Here is a 25,786-nt window from a genome sequence, read left to right as displayed (position 1 = left end):
TTTTTTTTGCGGTACGCAGGCCTCTCACTTTTGTGGCCTCTCCCGTTGCGGAGCACAGGCTCCAGACGTGCAGGCTCAGTGGCCATGGCTCACGGGCCTAGCTGCTCCGCGGCATGTGGGATCTTTCCGGACCAGGGCACGAACCCGTGTCCCCTGCATCGGCAGGCAGACTCTCAACCACTGTGCCACCAGGGAAGCGCTATGTACACTTTTGAGTCATAAATACATTTGAGGTTATTATGAGCACTTTGTGCTTGACAGTGGTACTTTCTGATGGTCTTAAAATAAATATTTGTGAATTAAATCTATTACTTGGGCATTTTGAAAATATCTGTAATATGTGCATACTACAGAAGAACCCAAAGACTGGGGTTACTTACCAGTAATTGGAGTTCTCTGACTGAAAATTTACTCCACAGATCCACATATTTTGGAGTTATCCCCTTGTACCACCTCAAGGAATCGGGAGCTGTTAAAATGAGAATTTCCAGAAGGTTGGCACAACCTTAAGGCATGTGCCGAGTGCTGGTAGATGCCCTTTCAGGGCAAGCCTTAAAAGCTTATCACCCACCTTTGTAGTTCTCAACACACAGGGTCTGCTGTGTTTATGAATATGGCTCTTGAAAGGAGCTTACCTAATCAAAGAACTCCAGTTACCAGTGGGACTCCTTATTTTCTCATTTTTATTCTAACACAAATATCTACTTTTTAGAAATTGAGAGCAGTGTTAATCTTTCATCAGTCAAAAATATAAGAAATATTTACACTTTTTAATATGACTATTACAGAGTCAGATACGTTCTGTTTCTTACCTTGAGCTTGCAGTTTTCTTAGTAACTTGGCATCTGTGTTATCTAGAAATTCAGCACTGCCAACATTTGGAGGCCGACCCTTCCGACATCTCATCCTGGATTCCTCTCTTGCTCGCTGTCTATCTGGATTTGGTGGTCTTCCTCTACGACATTCCATTGCCCTGATACGGGGAATGACATCCTCTTCTTTCAAAAGACACCACTGCATTCCCTTTTAATCAACATTTTATAGAAATAAAGATTACAAATGAAATAAACATAAGTGATCAATATGTCAGAAAATTCTAGGCAAATTCACAGATATTTTGAAATTTATAAGGCTGGTACAAACTTTAGGAATTTTATTTTTTTAATTAAATTTATATTTATAATTATTCATGGACTTGGCATCGTTTTGATATTCTTAATGAATTCAACTTTAAACACAAAGAGATTTATATCTGTATCTATAAACATATAAATAGATATATATTTTTTAAAATAACCATTTCTGAACTACAATGACCATAAAGTTGGCAGATATTTGAAAATTAGTTGTGTGATGACACCTCTGTGGATTGTTCTCATGGGTTAACAGTTAAACCAAACATTAAACTATCCAAATAACAGATGAAAGTTCTCTTTATAGAAATATTAGAGCTAATAAATCAAGATGGAATGTAAGAGTTAGAATATCAGCATCTTGCAATACCTGATGAATTAATGAGTCTAAGCACTGAACTTGAATGGTTGCCAATCACCAAAAAGAGAGACAACCAGACAGACATTAGCCTCCTGATGGAGGTTCACTCGATCACCTATAAATTAGTCTTGTCCCCTACAAAATGAAATCAAATCTAGATTAGACTTAATTACTATAACTTCACAGGAAAAACTGGGTGAGAAGTGTATGGTTAACTACACAGCAAAATCCAGTCAAGGAAATACTACAAATTTCTTCAACAGTTTCTTCAACAGATAAATTTCAAGAGGTAAAAAAACCTGTGGGACGATTAAAGGAGCCTTAAAAGATGTACCAAACAATCCCAAAGTGTGGAGCTTACCTAGATATTGATTCAAATAGACGAACTGTTCAGAAACTTTTGACAGTTAAGGGAAATTGAACATTTGAACAATGACTATTATTTGATGATATCAAGGAATTATTACTTTAAAGTGTCATAATGGTACCATGGTACTCTTGTAGACAACAAGAGTCCTTATCTTTTAGAGATATGAATGAAACATTTATAGAGGAAATAACATGTATATTATTTGCTTCAACAAATTATGGAAGAGGAGAAGTGGATGGGGGTATATGTAAAATAATATTGGCCACATGATAATTTCTACAGCCAATGATGAATATATGGTATATAATTGAGATTTCCCATTATAAGTCTCCTGATGGAAACACATTCACCAGCATAATGCTAGTGTATTATAGGAATAATCCTGTTCAGTGTATAGATACCATCAGTGTCTGGTTTTCATTAGCCTTCATATGTCATTCAAAACAAATATATTATTTGTTTGTGATGAGCTGCTTTTCTCTTAAAAAATACATTATTATATTACCTTACTTATTGTCCAAATCAACATGTTCAAATACAGGAAAGGCACCCTTTTAAAATAATCCTTCTAATATAATTGTTTTCTTATTTCTTTTTTTAAAGAGATAATTCCTTCAGTGTGACATTTAAGAAAATGTTTTAAACACGCTTTTTTTCTTAAAAGAATCTCAAACTAGGAATTTAGCTTGAACCACTATGGGCAATTCTGCAACCAAAAATAATCAAAAGTTCTTGAGGTATACTTTATGCCATGATACCTAACTTGGGGCAAGGAGACTATGAATATCTCATTCAATGGGTACTAAAAACACAAATACCACTCCTGCTACCACTACGGATGATGGTTACATCCCACATTCCAAGCACTCTGCTTAGTTCCAGGCATTTTGATTACATTATGTACTTTAATCTTCACAACAGTACTATCTAATATGGTAGATTTTACTGTACCTACTTTACAACTGAGAGAATTCAGGTCCAGTTGAATAATTTCCTAAGGTAAGGAGGCAATAAGGAACAGAACTATGATTTGAACCCAACTGTCTCACTCTAAAACCTGTGCTCTTAACCACTACATGTACTTAATTGATGTTACAAAGATGTTCTTATACTTGATAAATGACTGATCACAATATTCAGCCATGAAAGCACAGCCAAGGTTATGGCAAGGCAAGGTTGTGGCAGAAAAAAATTAATGCATATAATCCATATGTGTTTAAAATAATATCTATACTAATTCTTTTCAGTAATTGCCAGGTTAAAAATAATTTTACAAATTAATTCTGAGGAAAGTAAGAATTTTTTTGGCTGAGATTTCAATGAAGTCAACAGAAACAGTAGTTGTACCAACTGCATTCTCACGCCGTAAACCACTAAGAAGGAAGCCATCAAAACATTTTTATGTTCACCAGTATGGGAAGCTTTTGATTAGTTCAGGCTTTCATTTTTCTATTACGCTCTTAGGCACCAAGGCAGCATGCATCACATAAATTGAAAAATATAAAAGTGACATTCGTGACACTTGAAGTAGAAGAGAAAGACTAATAAAGGAGTCTGTAAAGGAATCTGCATTCAGTTTTTAAAGTACCTTATTAATAATAAAATCAACTTTTAGCCAAGATTTGAAGGGTTTGATCAATTTATTTTTTTATTCAGTTATAATTTTACAGTTATGTTTTATTCAGCTAGGAAAATATACCTGCCTGTGTCAAAAAAGGAATAGAATATGTTGGTGCCCCAAACTGGTAACATTACAGTGACATTATCATTTACATTTTTGCCCTTGGCATTTATAAAGTAAATGCTTTCTAAGGGAGTTGCATATATTGGACTACATATAATGTCTTTTGACTCCTGGATTTTAGAAAATGAGAAATGGATTGTTAGGAATCTGAAGCTTATATTACAGCTTTAATTCACTGAGTAGCCAAGATAACCGTGGGTAAGGGAAAAAAAGAAGCATTTTTCTTAATAAACTTTTCCTTAGGAAAAGCAAATACAATTTACATCACTTGATTCATATGCTATAAATTTTTTGAAATTATTCATCAAAAGAGTAAATTTATTACTTTTTTTCTTAATTTTTAAAACTAAGATAGTAAATGGTTCCTGAAAATAATCTTTCTTGACTAAGATTTAAAAGATATGGATAAAAAGAAAATAGATATTCAACATGATGGAGATGATGGCAGATTAAGTCTCTTATACCATTATAATTCCACTTTCAAGAGTTACTAATTTAAAGCCTTAGCAATAACATACTTCTGTAAATACTACAAAGAGAAGGAAAAAAGGGCTTATGTTTTATTTCAGAAGACTGAACAAAATAATTAAGATTAAGTGAATGAGATAACTACATTATATACTATACACTCTAATGCATTATACAAGACTACACTGTAAGACTATAATGTATAATAGAAATAGTTTCCAACTACTTGAACATTTGTTGAAGTACCTACTCTGTATCGGCATAACATTTTCTAAAGGTAAACTAGAGAGAGTTCTCTCCCCCAAATGACCAACATTTTTAACTAGGACCCGAGGCTCCGGCTATTCTAATGCAGGTGATTCAAGGACCACACCCTCAGCAGTAATGAATTTGAAAAAGTTTAGAGGTTGGGACAGTAAGTTGCCTCAATTGTCCACTTAAAAAATAATGATGGTCTAGATTAGGACCTGAGAATCAGAGTGGAAAGGAAAGTGAATACTTTATTCTTTTTTTGGAGAGAGAACTTCCTGGATGTGAAGGAGAGAAGTCTGAATGGAGACCAGAAAGGTCTGGAGAAATACTTGAGAAAACTGGCAAATAAATTTATTGCTTTCAGGTATTTTATACTTTAAAGACAAAATAGAGCTTTAAAGAAAACATTTGAAATGAATAAGTTTTAAAATGTTTTCTGTATTCAGAAATTCAAAAAAGATGCTAATAAATTTAACTTAAATAGGATTATTCTATTTTAACCTTTCTATTATTCTTCATAAATGATACTCTGAACATCTCATGAGCAACTGCTTTGTTTTCACCTTATGTTATGGACACTGAATTGTCTAGTTAAGGAGATATTTGACAGTCCTAACTCTTACATTTCACTGATAACTAAAGTCAATTTGTGGCTTACCAGAAACATGTTTAGGTCTTAATGGGATGTGTTACCAAGTCTCACTCCTGCTTCAATTTTATACTCTAGCTTATCTTTATTTTTCTTTTGTTGCTCCCATTTTGCTTGATTTTGTATACTTGAAGGTTTATTTATTTCGGGGGGAAAGCAGCATGTAAGTAAAGTAAACCAGTCCACCAAAAAACAATTCACTGAATGATCTATTTACCAAGTTACTGTGTTTTTTTTTATTTTTTTAAGTTTTAGTATCACCAAGACTTTGCTGCAGCAATTTCACCAGGGATTTGCAGTCCTGGGCCACTAAGTGTCAATGCCCTCATTAATATTTGAGATGCCTACTACTTCTAGAATGCTCAATGTTATATAAGCGAATAGATGATCTTTACTCATAGTTTTCTGGATCAGGACCTCTATCTATCCCAGTCTTTGACTCTGATAGAAAAATAGCTGTGATGAATGTTTTAGATCTGGCTTAAGGCATTGGTCTGACAATTTTAGGTCTGTTGGTCATTCAGTGAAGGATCATTTACCGAATTGATTTCTGGCTAAATAATTTTCAGTAAATTTAACCACGGTTCAAGTAAACAAAGACAATTTTTTTCTACTACTTTTCTCTTTCAAGTGTAATTTCAGAATCCTTTACTTCCTGATACTTAGTTTATTAAAAAACTTTAGAATGTCACGCCTAAAAGGGAACTGATCTTAAAGACCTCCTATAATATATATACTTCACATTACAGATGAGGAAATTAAGGCCTAGAAAAGTAGGATTCCATTTTTCAAAGTAACATAGGATGCTGAATTACCCTGCTAGGAGTCTAAGAAAAAATCTTAGGGCACAAGCAAAGCAAGGACATCAAATATTTTTCACAGAACTTGACATTTCATATTTTAAGAAAAACATTAAAGTTATTTTCATGAGAAAAATCAGAATTTTGTTGGATTTCCTTACCCCTAATTCACAGTTTAGTATTATGTCTATTTTTAGCTACTTTGTGGTGCCAGAGGTAGGTAGTGAGAGCTTTATATACCATAAACTTTACAGCATTAGGGATTCTTAATCTTAATAATAAACTATATTAATATCATATACTGAATAGCACTTTAAAGATGTGAAAGAGTAAGAAGAGTTATCTATGCTGGGAGATGGTTGTCACCTATTAAAAACAGTTGAGGAAGATGTGGTTTGATACAATTGTTTCCATAACACTGACTATGCTTTCCAGTGACAGTAGGTTACCCTCAAAGAGTTAGGACTGTCAGGTATCTCCTTAGCACTACTATTGGATTCTTACAGTTGGCTTCCCAGTATAGGCCTTTGCCTAGCCATCAAAAATCCTACCTGGTAGATTAGTGACATAAATTTCCAGAGTTTTGGACTTCTGGTACTGATCTTTCGTGTTCTCAGGGTCCATATATGCCCACAGCTGTGTTGCATTCGGTATGACAGTTAACAGTAGAGTTGAATTAGAACCCTGGGTGTTGACTCCCAATCGTTTGTTCTTTACTTATTTGAAATAATTACCAGCATTACAGTCTTGCCACAGACTGCGTGTTGACTGCTTTATTGTGAAGTCTCCCCTTATTCCTTATTAACAAAACCCTGATTTTAGCTGAAAAGCATTGTGCTTAGTGTTTTATCTTCCCCAGACAACAAGCTTCTCTAAACCAGTGATCATAACTTCTATTTCTTTTGTACTCTGCAGTTTCTCCATGAACATTAGTTTTTCCTCAGAGTCAGGCTTTCAAGTTCATTTCTGTAGTGAAATGTGTTCACAATTTCCTTTATGGAAAATGCCTTTAGGGAAAATTTATTTGGGAAGAAATGCCTGGAACATTAAGTATTTGCCACAAATATCAACTGATTAAATAAGAAAAAAAGGCTCTTTTCAGTAAGAACTATAGATGTTTTTCTTTTCTCGTGGCATTATGCCATTAAAAAAAAATCTTTAAAAATACATCTCAAATAGAGAGAGCAACGTTTTTTTCCTAAGTCACTTTTAATTATTCCTTCTTTGCATCTTTCCTTTTCTTTGCTTTTTTGGCCTGAATGCAGCAGACATTCATTGACCTTTGCTTGTTAACTTCCTGGTTGAAAAAAATAAACTTAATTGTTATATTTATGCTTAGACGTTTTGTTCTCTACCATTCACACACAAAAAATCCTTCCCAAATTAGATTATCATATATTTCAAAATAATCTTTGCCATTAACAATTCATTTTGAAATCTTCATATATCGCTAACAAAAATGTGAATACTTTTTACCTTTTTACCTAAGTATCATATTTAGGAAAATAAAAATAACCCTATTTTATATTTACCAAAATTTGCCTAGCTCAACCATACTTTCTATTATTCTGACACTCAAAACCAAAATAAAATGAAAACAATGATAAACATTAGGTTCAACTAGTTCTTTATAATGTGATGGAGAAGTCTGTAAGAAATATATTTACCTTATTGCCTTTTCAAAGGGGTTTCACTGGTTAAAATAGCTAAAAGAATTTCAGTAAGAAGGTAGCCAGCCAGTATATCACGTGATTATAAAGAGTGCCATGGTTCATTTTGTTCCATGAAATCTATCATCCTTAAAATCATGATTTTTATAGAAGCCAGGAGGAAGTGTTTGGTATCTAAGGATCAGTAGGTACTAACCAGTAGATGATTTTGCAAATCTCGTACCACATTTGTAGATTGAAATAAATAAAATTGATAATGGATAGATTAAAGGCTCCCCCAACCCCAATTTCTTGTGTCAACCCTATCTTATTTAATTAAGGACTTCTTTTTAATTTTTTTAAAGTTAATCATTAGATTTTTGTCCTTTAGTTAATGATGAATTTACTAAATTTCAATAAATATGAACTCTCATACCTCTCATCTTACTGCACACAAAATTAGTCAATACTTTCAACAAATGTTTGCTGTTAATAAATATATATATAGTCACTGTCTTAAGCTCAGAAATACCTTGAGTCAAAAATGATTAACATATAAAATAACCACGGTTCTCTACTGCAGATATTATCTTCTAACAGAAATTACCATTTCCTAAATTTCATCTGTAAAATATAGAGCTTTGGAATACCACTGCTGCAATTTTTGGAAATACTTTGAATGAAATTAGAACTTAGAGAACTACTATTGGTTGTGTTTTTTTTTTTTTGGTAAGTTTTAAGAGAAAAAAGAAAAATATGATGGAGAAAATTACATTTTCCAATGCAAATGTTTTATTAGGAGAGTGATTAAGAAGACTAATGAATTTACAAATACAGCATTTCATTTGCTATCAAACACCAAAAATAAATATATGAAACTTGGAAAACTGTAGCGGTAACACTTAAAATCGTTATGTAAAATCTCCATGCATTTGGAAAACTGCATGCTCAGCTTTATTGGATTACAAGGGGTAGATGCAATTTTTTTTTAAATAGGAAATTGTTTTTCATACTATATATGTAATACGAGCACAATTTAGAAATTATGAAACATGCAAGAACATAGGAAAAAAAAGTTCCACTGTACCACCAATCATTACATCCATTACTAAAATTTTGGTACATTTCCTTTCAGTCTTTCAATATGCATAGTGTTGTTTTTCAATATACGTACAGCCATCATACCATGTATACAATTTGTATAGAGGCAGACCTATTGTAAACATATACAGATCATCACTGCTTGGTAACGGTGTCTTTATCCCAAATTATATTTTATATCTTCTACAAAATTTAAGCCAATCAAAGTTATTACACATGACAGTTACTCTACCAAAAATATGTAATCTTTGCTCATTTTCATAGAAAATTGTAAGTATATACATTTCTAATTAACTATATGCTTATACATATTGATCATACAATAAAAAAGTATATGGTTCTTCAACTATATGCATCTCTAATTAATTAACTAAATGTTGTTTTGATTACTCACCTTTAATTGTTGTTCTCTAAAAGTATCCTGAAATGAATTCAACTTACTCTTATTTTTTAACCAAGAGAAGTACAGTCAAAAATGCTAATATTTTCCCTTAGTAGTCTGCTGAAATGTTGGCAGCTTAACACATTCTGGATTTAGTAATTCATCATATTTTCTTGATTGGAATTGATCTCTCAACAAGACAATATGCTTTGGAAAACACTGATTAAATTTAATAAAAAGTGAATGGATGTCAAAGAACAATCTGTTCTGCCTAATAAGGCTTTACAGACTAAGTCTAATTATCACTGATAAAAAACTAAAAGTCCTTTATGTATTGAACAGCAATTAGCTTTCCTCTCAGAATAAAATTCTATTGAACTTAAAAACATAAAGATATCTTTAGCATATTTAAATGAAACAAGTAAGGTTATGATAACATGAAAATCAAAAGATTTAAAAAATGAGAAGTTTTAAATAAAATTATTATTGCCTTCTAATATGTTTTGTGACTTAAAAACTAATCTAGTATATATGGAGTGTGGAAAATAACACTGTGGTTCACTAAAATTCCGAGAATCTGTTTGGTGACAAATTCTGTCCAAGTTAGACACATTTTTAAGTTTAAAAAAGAAAAATCCTAGAATATATTTCCATAAATAAATTAAACCTCAGATGAATATATTTTGGCATTTTAGAATTACTGGTAAAGAAACAAGTGGATGTGGACATAAAAAGTCATGGACAACAATGGAAAATAGGTTACACAATGAATGCAAAAGAACACTTGTTAGAAATTTTGAGTTCAATTATGTCTCTGCCTGGTTGAGGTTGTGTAATCTTGGAAAACTCCCTTAATCTTTGAGCTCTCAAAATGAACTTCCTGCAGAATTAGGAAGGCCTCTTCTATTTCTATAACCATAAAATTAAAGGGTAAATAGTATGGAAAAGCCTGCCTATTCACAACAGAAAATATTAATTGCCAGAAAGAATCTTTCTGTGCATTATAATGGGCCAAAAGAGAGAAAGGCTCAATCAAGAAAGAAAATAACAACTTCAGTTGGTTGAGCATTTTAACCTTTTGAAACATTTTCATGCGTATGATCTCATTTTAACCTCACCATAATCCTATGAGGCAGAAGGAAAATTATGATTGTCTCTATTCTGCAGATAAAGAAACTGAAGAAAAAGTGGGCATTATTTTGTTGTTTGAAATCACAAAACTATTTCATGGGTTAACAAGAACCTAGGTCTCCTTAGTCCGTAGCTATGACCTCTTTCAATGGAGCTAATAAAGTTAAAGGGAATAATAAGCATATGTAGCTGAATCTAAGTAAGGGACAAAGGCAAACCATTAAAGGACACATATAGGAAACAAGGTTTCAGTGGTAAGTTCTTTGCGCTGATCGGTGAGGTTGTGTACTTAATCCTCAAGCTCAAAGGGAGCTGTGGTCATAATTTCAGAAATGTGTATAATTATTTAAAAATTCAATTTCTGCAAAAAGCAGAAATTTCACTCATTTAATATTATGGGATTCCCCCTACCCCCATCAAAAATTATCAAACTTGTGACAATGAATCATGTAGTATGGCATAATCAAATGGACAAGATCCTTCCAAAAACGAAGGCATATTTATCCTCTCTTGGACTGACTTATAAACAACGTTTTCTCCTATTCAAATTAATTTTCCAAAAACTGTTTACCTTTCAGGGAATTAAGGTTTTCCTATATTTCTCATGAACATACAGATTCTTTTATACCTGTATAAACTGTAAAATTAATGACAGAACTAACAAACAGGAAAAAGTTTACTTAAGAAATTTGAAAAAAATGTCAAAGCTCCTCGTTACTGAAATATAGTAAATTGAGGTCTTGTGAGTGTTTACCACAAAGTTATATGTATAGCTACACGAATTAACTAACAAAAGGCAATGCTCCAGAGTGTAGCAAAATCTACTTCATTTAGGTTATGTTACTACTTTTTGGTTCAAAGACTGTACTTTTTAAAAAGTGGATACCTGCGGTCCATCTCTGGCTTCATAGAAGTCACCCAATCTTATTTTTGCACTGAAGCTGAAATTGTCCCTTGAGATATCCATTATTCCATTTCTGCTGAGATACTGAAAAAATCACATATTTTTCCACTTCAGGTTTTAATAATTACAACCCAGCTCTGATGTATAGCTATCTTCAGAACACTACTGTTTTGCATATTCTATCAAGGGGCTATGGATTTACAGGAGATCAATTTAGGTTAAGCACATTCATTAGTCCCATACAAGAGAATATTTTGTATCAAGGAACTTTATCTGAGAAAGGAGTGTACTTCTTTTTCCATAAGCATGCTTAATAGGCACCAAATGTGTGTCATTTGGTGAAAAGTATGTACCTTTATTACTTCAGGGTACTGCCTAAGTTTCTTTCCACATGGAGCATAATATGCTACTTCTCCTTGAAGGCGCCCTCCAAAGTTTCTTATTCTTGTCTCTCTCTGCCAGCTACACATAATAGAAATGAGGGTTATCACATACGTAATTTTAAGAAAGCTTTTAAAAATAAATTTTAAAAAAGTTTGAGAACACATGCTCTTTAGAAAACATGAAAAATACAAAGAAAACAAATATAAACAGCCAGTCATGCAATTCAGATACAGTTACTATTAAAATAATTTAGACATTTTTGCTAAGTAATTCAACTAAAAATTAATCAAGGACTCAATTTACAAATATTAAACTCCATTAAATTTTTTAAGAGATCATACTGGCATTACGTTGGGTATTCGGACATGTTCAGGCACATGTGTCAATGTGTGCTGACTTTTTTACAGGTGAAAAGCTTTAAATGAGAAGAGTACAGTAAACCTGGCTCTCTGCTCTTTGGGGATCATGAAAACTCTCAGTTCCTATTCAACCATTTTAGCCAAACTCTGCTCAAGTCCCTCAGTTTCGCCCACAGTGGCTTTCACCTTCCTTTAAATCTATCTTCACAAAAACCTCTGACACTCTTAACTGTGTCTCTGCTCTTTGCCAAATGATTTGCTCTTGTGACTTTTTCAGTCATATTCCCACCTGGATGCATATGTTCCCATCTGTCATACCTAAACCCAGAAGTTAGTCTTAATTTTTTTTCTGGTATATCAACTTCAGATATATCAGCTTTGCTCCTCTGCTCTAACAAATAACTATGCAGTATATTCACTTCTCTTATTAATAGTAGAGAATGAGAAATCAAACATGCCTAGGGCTTCCCTGGTGGTGCAGTGGTTGAGAGTCTGCCTGCCGATGCAGGGGACACGGGTTCGTGCCCCGGTCCGGGAAGATCCCACATGCCGCAGAGTGGCTAGGCCCGTGAGCCATGGCCACTGAGCCTGTGTGTCCGGAGCCTGTGCTCCGCAACGGGAGAGGCCACAACAGTGAGAGGCCCGCATACCGCAAAAAAAAAAAAAAAGATATCCCCTTGGGTGACAGGAGTATGAGAAGAGAGAGGTTCGAAGCTTTGTCCTACCACCAAGCTCTTGCTCCCCTAGTTCTTATCTGAGTCTCTGTGAGGCCATAAAAAATCCACTAGGCAAAACTTGATAAAGATTTTTCACTCCTGGTCTTTATATATGATTAATGTATATTGATTTAAATTAAATGTCTACAGTATAAGGGTATGAAAGGATCCAATGATTAAATAACACTGAAGAAAATCATAAGACTAGTGTGGGAGCCAGATACATAGCAGGAAGCAGGAAACAATTGAGACTATCATAAGAAATCAAGCAAAATTCTGTTAGACTGTCACATAAAGAAAGAGAACTGATATAAGGGAAACATTTCTAAAAATACCCTTTAACTCAATAGTAGATACCAATAAAAAGTAGATAAAGTCATTGAGAGTTGAGTCTACTGTGAATGCCCATTCACATAAAATATTTCCCATTAACAACCATTATCATTTCAGAAACACCAAATTATTTCATCTTAATCATGGGCTTTGAAATCAGAATGATCTTGGTTTAAAACCTGTCTGCTCTTAACTTGGTATATGATGTTGAAAAGTGACTTAACCTCTCTGAGCCTTAGTTCCTTTACCTGACACAATTTTGTAAGGATTACATAAGATCCTATGTGTAGAAAGCCTAGCTTGGCTACATTTAAATAAGCAAGTGTTTAATAAATGACTTTCTAATAGGCAGTCATATGAAAATCTTTAAATAAGAATTTAAGAAACTGAAAAAATTAAGAAAACTTTCATAATGCAAGTAACTCGATGTGGCTCTATACATTCATTTGTCTTAAAGTGGAATATATATTAATGAAAAAACAACCCAGTGTGATTTTTAATTTGCTTAATTTCTCAAGGAGAGTCAATAATGTGATGCCAATAACTCCTTATGATTGACCCATGCACTACAAGTTCTCATATGTGTGATATTATGATACCACTGGTCATTCCATTTAGATCAGTGGTTCTCAAATTTGGCTGCACATTTGAGTCACTTGGGAGGCTTTTTAGACATGTAATACCTCAGTCTCAACACAAGAGATCCTGATTTTAAATTGTTCTAAGGTGGTTAGTTCATTTTTAAAGTTTCCCAGGTGATTCTAATGTACACTTAGTCTTGAGAACTACTCATTTAGATTCTCAAAAGAGCCTGATTTGCTCAAGTCATTTTTCTTTAACCTTGTTCTGAAATTCTTCACTGTAAAATAAAAGTCAGTGGACAAGGACATTGCAACTTTTTTGAGAAAGAAAGGCAGCATACCACAGTGATTAAGAACAAGGATTCTAGTACCACACTGCCTAGGTTTGAATTCTAGCTCCATCACCAACTAGCAGTGTGATCTTGGGAGAGTTATGTAAGTCTTATGAATCTCAATTTGATCATCTGAAAATGGACATAATATTATTAGTGGCACTTACAGATGTTAGTATCCAATGAGTAAATGCATGTTCAGCACTTAAAACAATGAATGGCTGGCAAAACAGTAAGTGCTCTACAGGTCTTTTCCAATGATTAGGATGCCTACTGGTAATTTGTATAACCAAAAGACAGGAGACTGTGTTCAAAAATAATATTTTTTCTCTAGTCTGGGTGAGTTCTAGAATAAAAAGCACTGGTTATTTAATTACTAGGATTCTTCTGGACATATGACTGTAGACTATATAATATTATAATATAAAACTAACAGCAAGAAAATAAAGATGAAAAAAATTCTCTGATGAGAGTGGTTCTGGTGTTTATAGAAGTAACGTTACTAAAAATATTTTGTATTTTGTATAATTAATTAAGAATGGTAAAGGAAAAGCATTCTTTATAAAGGATTTTTATACTTAAAATTGACAAATTATAGGACTACAGAGGTAAATGACTCGAGTTCATTTCTTTAAAAAAGAATATACTAATATTAGAAAAAAAAGGACATTGATTTTAAACAAAAGTAATTGTAAAGTATGTCCAATACAAACATATTTCTCCCCTTACTGCTAAATCATTAAACCTGGGGAAAAATGACAAGACTGTGTTGCCAAAAATACATTCAACAGGTGTGTATGTAAATATAAAATCAGAGAAATTTAGTTTTCTGATGTGCATCTTCTATTCCTGGTGACTAAGAAAGTATAACAATAAGAGTAGAATTCAGTTTAAACTTATATAAGACTATATAAAAGCTGTTTTTATAATAGTAAAATTCTTCTGTAAATAATTTTTAACTCACCCGTTTGGAACGCAATTCACTGGTCAAAGGACTAGATTCTTCAGAGGTATTTTTATTCCCTGCTTTAAGTACATCAGGAGAAGGAACTATGAGTTTCATGTAAATTTCCTTTTTGGCTTGATTTACCAAAGATAAAGGTTTCACATTGGACACCAATCCCGTAGACTGTATTACACTTGTGTGTTTGTTCACAGATTCCTCCTTTGCCTGAGAGCTTTGGAAAATAAATGGAAGCTGCTGTGACAAAACCTGAGGCTGCTTCTGCTGGGATTGGAATGATGAGTGAGTCTGGGATTCAGACACAAGAGGTAATGGCTGGTGTATTCTTTTTTCCTGGGCTTTTTCAGTTGCTTTCTGTCCTTCTGCTTTTGGGTCTGAAACACCATGTAATAGCACCTGTAAATACAAATTAAAAGGCAACTTCTTAACGTCTATTAAAACAAAGAGCATCAAGGAGTAAAACATGGAGGAAAAAAAGGGTACTTAAAAAAGTGTTCCTAATGACTTACAATAGATATACAAAACTCACTAAAAAATACACAAAATGTTCCTTTAAAAGTGTTTCACCACCTCATTTTTTTTCTTATGCAAAAGGAAGAACTAAAGGCAATGATTAACTTTAAAGTTTATAGACTTTGAGAGTTAAGATAAGACAGTTAATTCCTAAATTTGAATAATGTGTAGATATTGCCAGTGAAATGATTTGTACCCACCTGGTTGTTACTTTTATGTTGTGCTTCACTCTCTGAATCAGAATCATCATCTTCACTTTCTTCAATACTTTGATCTTCTTCTTCTTCATCTTCCTCTAGATCATCTGAATCACTACTACTAATGCCTTCACTTGATGTGTCTGATGAGGTGCCTGAATCACTATCACTGTTGCTAGAACTTTCCATAGCTTTCTTCCTTGGTTTCTGGATAAAGACAAGATTTTTAAAAAGACTTCTATTTTTGGAAAAAATTCAAGTTTCAGTAAGAGGTATGCTCTTTTAATTTTTTAATGATATTTTCAATCTCAAAACATTTTTCTAAAATGTCATTTTAGAAAAAAGTAAAAAGTCACATGTTTTAAGGGTATTTATTCAACCAACTGATCAAATTAACTTATCTGACAGGAACTCTCCAGTAAAAAGTATAAACTCTGTCAATATGCTATACAGTATTCTGTACAGAATATTGAAAACATCAATATAGTGTGTATATATGTACATATGTATACATATATACACACTCATATGACTGCCATGCTTCGAAATGTAGGACAGATTAAAAAGAGCAATTTATGATAGGGTTACATACACTGATGTTCTACATTTAGCTTTTAGTCTTCTTTCTTTGTGCAAATAGTGAGTCAGTAGCCAAACACACCTTTCTAGGTGCTGGACTCCAATGAAGTCTAAGATGAGCCTCTGCCTTCAAGAAACTTACATTCTAGTGGTGGTGGTGGTGGACTAGACAGAGAGTAATTTCAAAACAAATAATCCCATATAGTAAAAAGTACTGGAGAGAAGACAAAATAGGTAGAAAAGGCTTAAGGGGCTGCTTTAATTAGGGTCAAGGAATTTAAGTTTTTTAATATTTCTGAATCAAAAAGATAGAAAAATATGATAAAGAAGGAGATTAATTTCTGGAACATTTAAAATCCTATAGGACAATGAAAATCCAAAGCTGGAAAGGGACATTTGGTCGCATAAAAGGAAAGTTGTGTGTTTAAAGGACAGACAATGGTAGTGGATAAAAAGATGAAAAATAATGAAATGAATTATAACTAATAACTATATAACAATGAAAAAGTTAAAATTCTGCCAATAGGAAGACTATAAAGGAGAAATGTCAAAACGACAGAGCAACAAGATTGAGTACAATCCAGAGTTACTTAGGAACATTTCTATAGTGTTTGCTGGTAGATAAAATAGAGAACAAGATACAGAAAAATCAGCAATAAATTACAAAAGCAGCAAATTAGAAAAGTTATGGCCTTAATAGAAATACAGCCTTTCATAACTACTGTGTTTGGAGAATAAAAGACAGTAATACACCTCTACAACAGGATGCCAGGTTGAAGCCGTAGTTACAGATTGCAAACCTACACTCTTTCCTTTGTGTCTTCTAAAATTTGATTTAAATCATATAAAATACATGAGTGAGGAGAGTCGCTCCTGTTATATTCTGTTTGCCATGGTACTGTGTTAACTGCTCCAAACTAGCAACTGTAATGCTTCCTCCACAGACACACCCTTCAATAAGCTAATATTTCCATCATTCCCTGAGCTACCTTCTTCCCTCACAGTAAAGCAGAAAGTGAATTGGAATAAAGGAAATCAAAGGATGAGAAAGACCAAAGCAGAGATTAAAGGGAAACAATAGTAATATAATAACATTAAGCCTATCATTTATTTGGCAGAGAAACCGCTCCTTCTTTGCAACCAAAATCTGCTGTTGAGTTTTCTAAGCATGTATAGCAAGACTATGAAAGTCATTTCATTTGACTATGAAAGTCAAATCCAAAGTTATCACTTTCGGATTTAGTAGAGGCTAAGTAAGGAAGGGAATGAGGGAGCTACCGTGATTTGGCAGAAAAAAATAAACTCCTATTTCAATGTCCAAGTAATCTGTGTAGTTTTAATTTAAAGGCAGCATGACAGATGGGTCCTATACTCCCCAAGAGTGGGTCTAGAGATGCGGGTTCTAAAGCTTTAGGGAGCATAATATTCAGCACAGAAGTTGCTGCAACCAGCAGATTCCTGGGTCCCAATTCCAAACAGGCACAGGGATCTGTATGAAACAAGCCCTTAATGTGATTCTGGCGCAGGTGGTCTTTGCAGAGCATACTCTGACAGTGTGCAAAGGGTTTGTGTTTTATAAGGTAACAAATTTAGTACCCATGTTAAAAAAAAAAAGTAGACATGAGTAGACAAGTCCAAGTATTGGAGAAAAATGAATTTCAATATCACCAAGCCCATCTCCTTGGTCCCTATTAACATGTGCAGGGGGTGAGGGTGGTCCTTTTGCCTGCTCACAATTAGGTAGTCTGTCTTTTTTCTGTCATTTATACATTTTAAAAATGAGTCTTCTTAGGTTCACAAAAAAATGATCAAAGGAGAGTTCATTGATAATAAACTCCAACCCCCAACCAACCTGGGAAAGCTTTTCAGAACCCTCTCCTTGAACTTTCATTTCACTGTATATTTCTTACATTCAAGAGCAAAACAAATACATATTCAAGGCTATTATGTATCAGGCACAGTTGCTCTAGTCTCTGGGGATACAAGGGTGTGATAAACAGACAGCAACTCTGCTCTCATGGGAACAGGGAGAAGAGAATCAACAAACTATAAATAAGGGTTTTTCAGTGATAAATACCATGACTAAAACAGGATAATTGAGTAGACAGTGTATGCTGGATGGACATTTAGATGTAGTTGTCAGGTAAGACTCTTCTGAGCTGAGACCTAAATGGAGAGCAAGAGCCAGTCATAGAAAGATAAAAGGGCCTTTCAAGACAGGGGAAACAGCAAAGGCAAAAGCCACGAGCTGGAAACAAGTCTGACATGTTCAAAGAATGGAAAAGTCAGCTAGACCTGCTACAGCACAGAAACCTGGGAGAGAACAGTAGGAAATAAGGCTGGATGGACTGGCAGGGGTGAGACCACACATGGTCTTATGGGCCATGGCAAGGATTTTATTCTTAGTGGGATAGGAAACTATTAGACAGAGTGATAACACAGGATGTTTTAAAACGATAAAAAATCACTTATGTTTTTAAAAGACTGTTACAGCTGCTGTGGTAACAATATGCTGGGCAAGAGGGAAGAAACCTTTATTTGTTTAGCTGATCCTGGAAAATATATGGAGCTCAATGCTGTCTTGAGAAAGGACAAAGAAAAATTTGATAAAATAGTTCCTTGGGGTTAAAAATTGGAGCCTGGGAGGCATGTTGTTCAGATTTAAAGTTCAGATCAGCGCTATCTGCAATCAGTGACTACTCATACCTTGTTCTTGCTGTGGTGTGTCACAAGCTTTTCAATTCCCTTATTATTATAGCTGAGGTCATGGAGAAAGTGGTATTACAGTATCACAAACTTTTGACTCTCTTCCCCCAGAAAAATCAGGCCCTGAAAGTGGTTTTTATAAAATGTAGACGAAAAGACATTGCTCTAGTTATTATCTTTGTTTCCGAAATGTTTGCAGTTGATGCTAAGGCTTTAACTCAGAATAAACCAAGACTTCTCTCTCAAGAAGAAATTACCAACAGGAGCAGACCAAATTCACCGATACAGGTACACTTACTAGAAATTCTGGATATAATGTGGTAGTTCCTGTAGCTGGAGGTATCTCAGCTTACTTGGTTAGATGAATGAAATCTAGACACAGTGGTGAACTATACTTAGTAAAGTTGAAATGTCACAGCTTCCCTGGCATGATGTGGAAGAGGAAATCCAAAGGCTTAGAGTGACCAGAATATTGGAGTGAATTTACCATGTGCAATCTGCATACCCATCCTACTCCTGATACTGCTTCTACAGCAGACAAGGTCTAGTCAGGAGGCAGAAACCACATGATCAATTTGAACAGCGAAATTTTATCATAAGGAAGCAACAACTAGTAACAGAATATGAACTACTAAGAGGGAAAGAGACCTGTAAAGAATACCGGAATAGCCGATGTAGGGAAGAACCACTTCCTGTATGGCTGAGGTAGAGTACTAAAATAAACTTGGAAGAGGGTCTTTCTTCTCCAACCCCTCATTCACCCAAGGCTGAACTTCAGACTTTGTTGGAAAGGATGTGGCTGTTGCCCACTGGATGGCAGAGAAGCTCACTGAGGTATCACAGATCAAGGCTGGTACACAGGAGACACCACCTGCTGGAGTGCCAGAAAAACTTGCTGGGCATCTGCTATCGGGGTGACAGTAAAGTTAGCTAGAAAGCCAACCACTGGCATCCCAGAAAAACTCACTAATAAGCTGCCTGCTGGGATGTCAGTGACACTCACTAGACGGCATACACTACTGGGTCTCCTGAACACAACTGGCAGAGAGGCCGCCAGCTGGTGAGGAAGCCACCCACTGGCAGCCACAGCATAAGACCAAAAAGAAAACACTTGAACCAGGAACAGAAGCATTTTCCTCTTCCAGTGTGTCTCTAGGACCCTCTAATGACAAGGTCTAACATAGTGCCAACTGGCAAAGGAGAAAAGGAGAATTCAGCTGGGGTTATGATGAAATATAATTGGCCATGAGATGGTAACTGTTGAAACTGAATAATGGGTACACAGGATTATTATGCTATTCTGTCTTCTGTGTATATTTGAAATTTTCCATAATGAAAGGTTTTTTGTTTTTGTTTTCCTAAAGCATGGGCTCTGGAGTCAACCTGCCTGACTTTGAATCCTGACCACTTAATGGCCAACTATTTGGGGGCTCTTTTTCCCAGTTTATAATAATAGTACCTACCTCAGTATGGGTATAAGGAGAACTGAAATAGATATTATATGCAAAGCAATTACAGCAGAACTGGCCTGTGTTAAGTTCTCAATAAATCTTATCTATGACTACTATTTGTATTATTTATACTGGTGCTGACAGTTTTAATTTTTTAGATGCATAATACTAAAACCACCCCGCAAAAATGAATATCTATAAAAATAGGAGTTGATAATTCATAAAAAGTTATTCCATAGATTCAGGTGGTTTGATCTTTAGAATACTTGTGTCGATCTGTTGTATATTTGTGCCTCAAAGAACAACTTACCTTATCTTTGATTTTGTCAGCTCTAGCATCCAAAGGCTGGGTTTTGTTTGGTTCCTGACTACACTTTCGATTTCCTCCACCTGAGCTTATACTTTTAGTTTGTCCCACAGAACTTGAAGCAGTAGTGGATAGTACAGATGTGTTGATACCACATACAGACGATGTGTTGTTTCCATTTATTGACCCATTTACACCTTGAAGGTAAAAATAAATATATTTATGCAAGAGAATGTTATTCAGCCATAAAAAGGAATGAAGTAATGACATATGCCACAATGTGGATGACTCTTGAAAACATTATGCTAAGTGAAAGAAGTCAGACACAAATTATGATTCCATCTATATGAGATATTCACAACAGGTAAATCTATAGAGATAGAGTGCAAGCTAGTGGTTGCCAGGGACTGGGAGAGGGAATAATAGAGAGAAACTGGTTAACGGGGATGAAGTTTCATTTTGGGGTGATGAAAATGTTTTGAAACTAGATAGAGGTGGTTGTTGTACAACACTATGAATGCATTACATGTCACTGAATTGTTCAGTTTAAAATGGTTAATTTTACATTTATGTGAATTTCACTTCAATTAAAAAATTTTTAGAAAGATAATTAAATGCGAGTACTCCCCCTTTCGGAGCAAACTCCCCAAACACTTAAGTGAAAAGAAAGGTAATAATAAACCATCTAAAATGCTATTATAATTTGCAAATGTATTCTAACAACAGTTATCAACTATGAAATATTAATGACAATTTAAAAGAAAAAGGCGTACTAACATATTAGTTTTAATTAATTTAATGCTTAATTACAGAAAAAGTAATATATTTTATTGAGTGAACGTGAAGGAGGTAATGAGATACAGAGGAAAAAGCAGTGGAGTCTGGAGTTAGAAAACCTGGGTTAAATTCTGCTATGCAATGTCAACATGTAAACAGTGCTTCCTTGAATAACTTATTTAACCTTAGCTGCAAAATGACAATGCTTCCAATCTCAAAGAGTTATTATAAGGATTAAGCAAGACAATGTGAAAGTGTCTAGCACAATGCCCCATAATTGTTACTAAATGTGAACCCTATTAAATAGGTATTGAAATGGAGGATTTGTAGTACTTCACTTAAAGTTAACATGGATACCTTTTTCAGGACCATTTCGATTACTTTTTCCCGAAGCCCTCGAATGGAATGAAGAAGAATCATGATTCTGGGCTGGAGGAGCAAACAGTGGTGGAATTCCCAGTAATGGTGGAAAGAAGGTTGTCCCTGCACGCGTATGAACATCTGTTGTTCGCCACCATTCTGCACCTCAAAGCCAAACACCAAACAAGCAAAAATATTTGAATTAACTTTCTAGCTAATTTAACAGTGCTTTTTATATTTTATTCCTGAAAAAAATTTCAAATTTCATCTTGGAACACAATTGCTGAATTACACATAGTTCTGATCATCTTTCTAATTATAAGACAGCTGGTTAGAAGTTATACACTCATTATTCTGCTCATTAAGACAGTATCCAAGGATCTTCACTTAGCAGCTTCCTTGAGTTCAAATTTATGAAGAACAAAAGTAGTCTATGGTTTTAAAAATAAAATGGGAAACTTGGAATATTAAAGAACTATTTGACTCTTTGATGACTTACATCATAATTTTTCTAAATTAGTAAAGAAACAATATTTAAGACTATTTTAATCTACTTAAAAACCTTAGAATTTAAGGTTACCATCTACAACCTATGTTAAGAATTTCCTTAAATTACATACAATATAAAGCTGGCTTTGATAAATCAGGTGGTTTAAATAATAATACAAAGACCACTGTAATCCAGCATATCTCAAATGCATTTATGGAAGAAAACATCCTATACTCAAAACAATAGAGATAGCAAAATCAGTAAGCCTTTTTTTTTGGGGGGGGGGGCGGTGTCTAAGCAATGAAAAGTGCTTCAAAGAAGATTTTTAAAACAAGTTAAGTCACATTAAAATATAAAAGATTTATAGTTTCTCCCCTTAAAGTTAATGAAGAAAGCCTGAATTTTATTTATACTTCCTCTCATAAATTATAGATAACAATGTTTTATCAATGTAAAATGACTAAATGGTAGAAAATCATCAAATGCAATTTAGATATTCAAACAGTGGCTTTTAGTTAAAACTTTTAGAAAAGGAGAGAAGGCAAATTTTATAGAATACATTATTTAGGGAAGGGTGAACATTAAGAAGAAATTTGAAATAACCCAATGGACAGTCTTGTATTGCCCCATGTAAAATCTCAGAAAGAATATTTTCCAATTGGCTAACCAGCTAGATTACCAAATCAGTTATTACCTTTCAGGCTAATCTTCCAAGAGATATAGGATACTTTTCATTGACTTGATAACCACGAAAAAATTAGAGGAAAACCCCCAATAATATAGTATGGGAAAAATTCAATATTGTCAGTGTACTGTATTATATGATCTTTAAAGCTTTTCTAGGAATATCTCTTTATTAAAAATAGGATGTTAAGTGATGTTCACCTTCATTAGCTAAAGACAAAAGTTGAGCTTAATAAAAAGTGAAATGTTCATGGTAACTGACATTCTGAAAGGTCTAAAAAACAGTATAAGCAGAAAACTGCAAAAGCTATTCTTCTGCACTGCAGGAAGGCACTGCTAGTGAAATGACACCAATGTATATTCAGCAGTGGCTGAATGATGGGAACTGAACCAAGAATAACTATACAAAACCATAAATCATTTATCTACTGTTTAGATGAAAGAACTGTATGTAGATAGGAAGAAAAACTATGTACTTGGGGCTTGTATTAGCACAGCTGAAATCTGTTGTTATTTATAGGTTTGAAAACTAGGTCCTACATAGCTGATAAAAAAGGAAACTTCAGTTTCCTGAAATATTCATATTATTTAAAATAGAGTCTATAATTAAAGCATTACAGTTGAACGTTCAGACTTTGTAAACAACCCACAAATCGGTAAGGCAGTCAAAGTGTAATAAGACTCAAATATTTTAGACATAATCAAACTCAGAAACAACATAAAAATGTACTTAGAATGTCAATGGTAAATAAGCACACAATAGGGATTAGAAAAAAACACAACTGGAAAATGTGTATGTTATAAATAAGGTGACACCATGAGTAAAAATACAGGTAAATAAGATCAATTAAATAAAAAGATGAAAAAGATAGCGCTTCTGATCACAAGCTTCACAAATGTCTAATAATTCATGGGAAATAACAGAATTTTTGATAAGTGATGAGCTTATTTCTCTTCCAAATTTAAGAAAACAAAAAAACAAAATTTAGTCACTCACAAACTAGCTTGTTGATAAAATGAAATATACAAAATAAGAATCACATAAACCAGCACATGATGAATTTCTAAATGTATTCAAGGGCAGTAACTGCATGGTAACAACATTAATCATATTCAACTGAAAGATTCTAATATTTCAGAGGATATACTGAATCTCAATTTGAACATAGAAGACAGGAGAATTTAAAAATCTTTCAAACTTGATAGAGCCAGATACTTCATGAAAATTCACGGTAATATAAAAATATAATGATTAAAAACTGTAAATGTTTTAAAAGAACTTACCGTGAAATACTATTTCAATATAAAAAACTTTACTATACTAATATCCATTAAGTAATTTGCATGTGTTGATTTAGTCATCTGAAATGCAGACACATTTAGAAGTGGATAATATTTAAAAATAAACTATTTCTCTTTTAAAATTCCTAGTAATTTCTTCCTGTGTGTCTTCATCTATTTAGTAGGTGATTTAAAATTTTTGGCATTTTGGTTACCCTTCTGAATAAAACTAATCATAGAAAATTTAAATTTAAGTTATACAAAACGTACAACTTAAACAAATGAGGCCTCTAAAACAAGGCATAGTCTCTGTTCACTTGGCAAAAAAGTATGCTTATACAGGCATACTTTTACCACTAAAGACTCTGTCTTGTAATTGTCTGTTTATCTATCTCCTAAAAAGTATAAGCAACATAACATATATTATGTTAGTATATTCCTCAGTGCTTGGCCTACTGCACAGAACATAGTAGATGCTCAAAGAACTTTGTATAAGAAATGAATGACTGAATAGTTTATGTAGGCTAGGGAAGTTATCAAAATTTTTTTCTACACAGTGGAAGCATCAACATCATTGAAGTTGAGATGAGTAACTCTTTACACCTGTTAACCATGTTTTCGGTGCAAAAGATATTTGATTTTAATTATACAATAATTACATTGTGGTTTAGAAATGCTCAAAAGTAATTAATACTTTATATATCAAACTATATCAAATACAATAAACTATGATAAAACAATTTTTAAAATTTAAGGTACTAGCAACTATCTATAGTACTATTACCTATTTTAATTTTTTATTCAGCAATACTATATTTCAGCAAATACCTATTGAATACTCATCTCGCTAAGCAACCATGCTCAAAACTGACTGAAATAGATTCCTATTAGTATTTTTAAAGCAAATGTCAAGACTTAGTTTAAGACTTTGTTTTAACTTTCTAGCCACATTACTATCTCCTCTCTGAATTAAAGAAATAATATGACTCAAGAAATAGTACTTGAAATATATACTTAGCCAACTTTCCATTCTACATATATAATTCAAACAAGATACTTGTTTCCTTTTAAAGAAACACTCGACAAGAATAAAAACAATGATGGCTACCAATTACATACTAATTAGGTGTGCTAAACACTGCATTCAGCACTAAACATGGCTTATCGCCTTTAATCTTCACAAGAACCCTAAGAGGCGGATACTATTATTATTATTACTGTTATTCTCATTTTTCAGATGAGAAAACTGAGGCTGAGAGGTCAGATTACTTGTACAATCAAGGTCACACAGCTAAAACGTAACAAAGCCAGATTTAAATTCAGATCTATTTGTCTCTGAATTATGCTCTAATTTTTAAACTACTTTCTATAACAGTAAATCATGCATCCTTAACTAAAATTTATTAAGGTAAAGTTAATCACTGGAAACACATTAAAGTTTAGACTTTCAAAATAATATAACAAGAGAAATTACAGCATGTTTGTCTAAATTAAGCTTTAATTGGTGTCTTACTGAACTCCTGAATCCTCATAATCTGTAGAATTTGGGATAATTCTGGTCTTCCTGCCACACAAGTGGTGCAAATCTATGGTTGTTTTAATGAAATATGAAAAAAATAGAAATTTAAGAGCCAAGCTCATCTTACTTATAAATGCAGAGAAATGAGAACTCAAAATAAAAGTATATTCATAATAAGAACTGGACTCCAGTTTTCCACTGTAAGTTAAATATTTTTTTAAAAAATCAAATAAAGCTGAGAATAATTAATCAAACTCTATACTTCTCATACATATGCTTTTCTACTTCAATAAAAAGCATGAGAAAAAC

General features: G+C 33.5%; 2 protein-coding genes across 6 annotated transcripts in view; both read right to left on the bottom strand.

Moving 5' to 3' along the window:
* BAZ2B (bromodomain adjacent to zinc finger domain 2B) overlaps positions 1-11,409 on the bottom strand; it is an 89,105-nt gene extending 77,696 nt beyond the window's left edge. The window contains exons 1-3 of one of the 2 annotated variants that reach the window (XM_024735990.1): positions 11,298-11,409; positions 10,927-11,028; positions 813-1,023 (exon numbers count right to left, since the gene is read on the bottom strand). In XM_024735990.1, the coding sequence (XP_024591758.1) occupies positions 813-1,023; positions 10,927-11,007 (292 nt within the window). In that variant the 5' untranslated portion in view covers positions 11,008-11,028; positions 11,298-11,409. Of the gene's footprint in view, positions 1-380; positions 470-812; positions 1,024-10,926; positions 11,029-11,297 lie in introns of those variants that run through there. The other variant, XM_024735991.1, reaches the window with a different exon arrangement.
* A 3,195-nt stretch (positions 11,410-14,604) lies between these two features.
* Positions 14,605-25,786, bottom strand: part of LOC112393639 (bromodomain adjacent to zinc finger domain protein 2B-like) — a 190,688-nt gene continuing 179,506 nt past the window's right edge. For 3 of the 4 annotated variants that reach the window (XM_024735992.1, XM_024735994.1, XM_024735993.1), the window contains 4 exons: positions 21,501-21,668; positions 20,370-20,563; positions 15,327-15,530; positions 14,605-15,009 (listed from right to left, as the gene is read on the bottom strand). In XM_024735992.1, the coding sequence (XP_024591760.1) occupies positions 14,605-15,009; positions 15,327-15,530; positions 20,370-20,563; positions 21,501-21,668 (971 nt within the window). The remainder of the gene's footprint in view (positions 15,010-15,326; positions 15,531-20,369; positions 20,564-21,500; positions 21,669-25,786) is intronic. The other variant, XM_024735995.1, reaches the window with a different exon arrangement.

This window comes from Neophocaena asiaeorientalis, unplaced genomic scaffold (assembly GCF_003031525.2).
Source record: "Neophocaena asiaeorientalis asiaeorientalis breed wild unplaced genomic scaffold, Neophocaena_asiaeorientalis_V1.1 scaffold72, whole genome shotgun sequence".
Lineage (NCBI taxonomy): Eukaryota > Metazoa > Chordata > Mammalia > Artiodactyla > Phocoenidae > Neophocaena > Neophocaena asiaeorientalis.
Note: the sequence above shows the minus strand (reverse complement) of the source record. Positions and strands in the feature narration are given on the sequence as shown.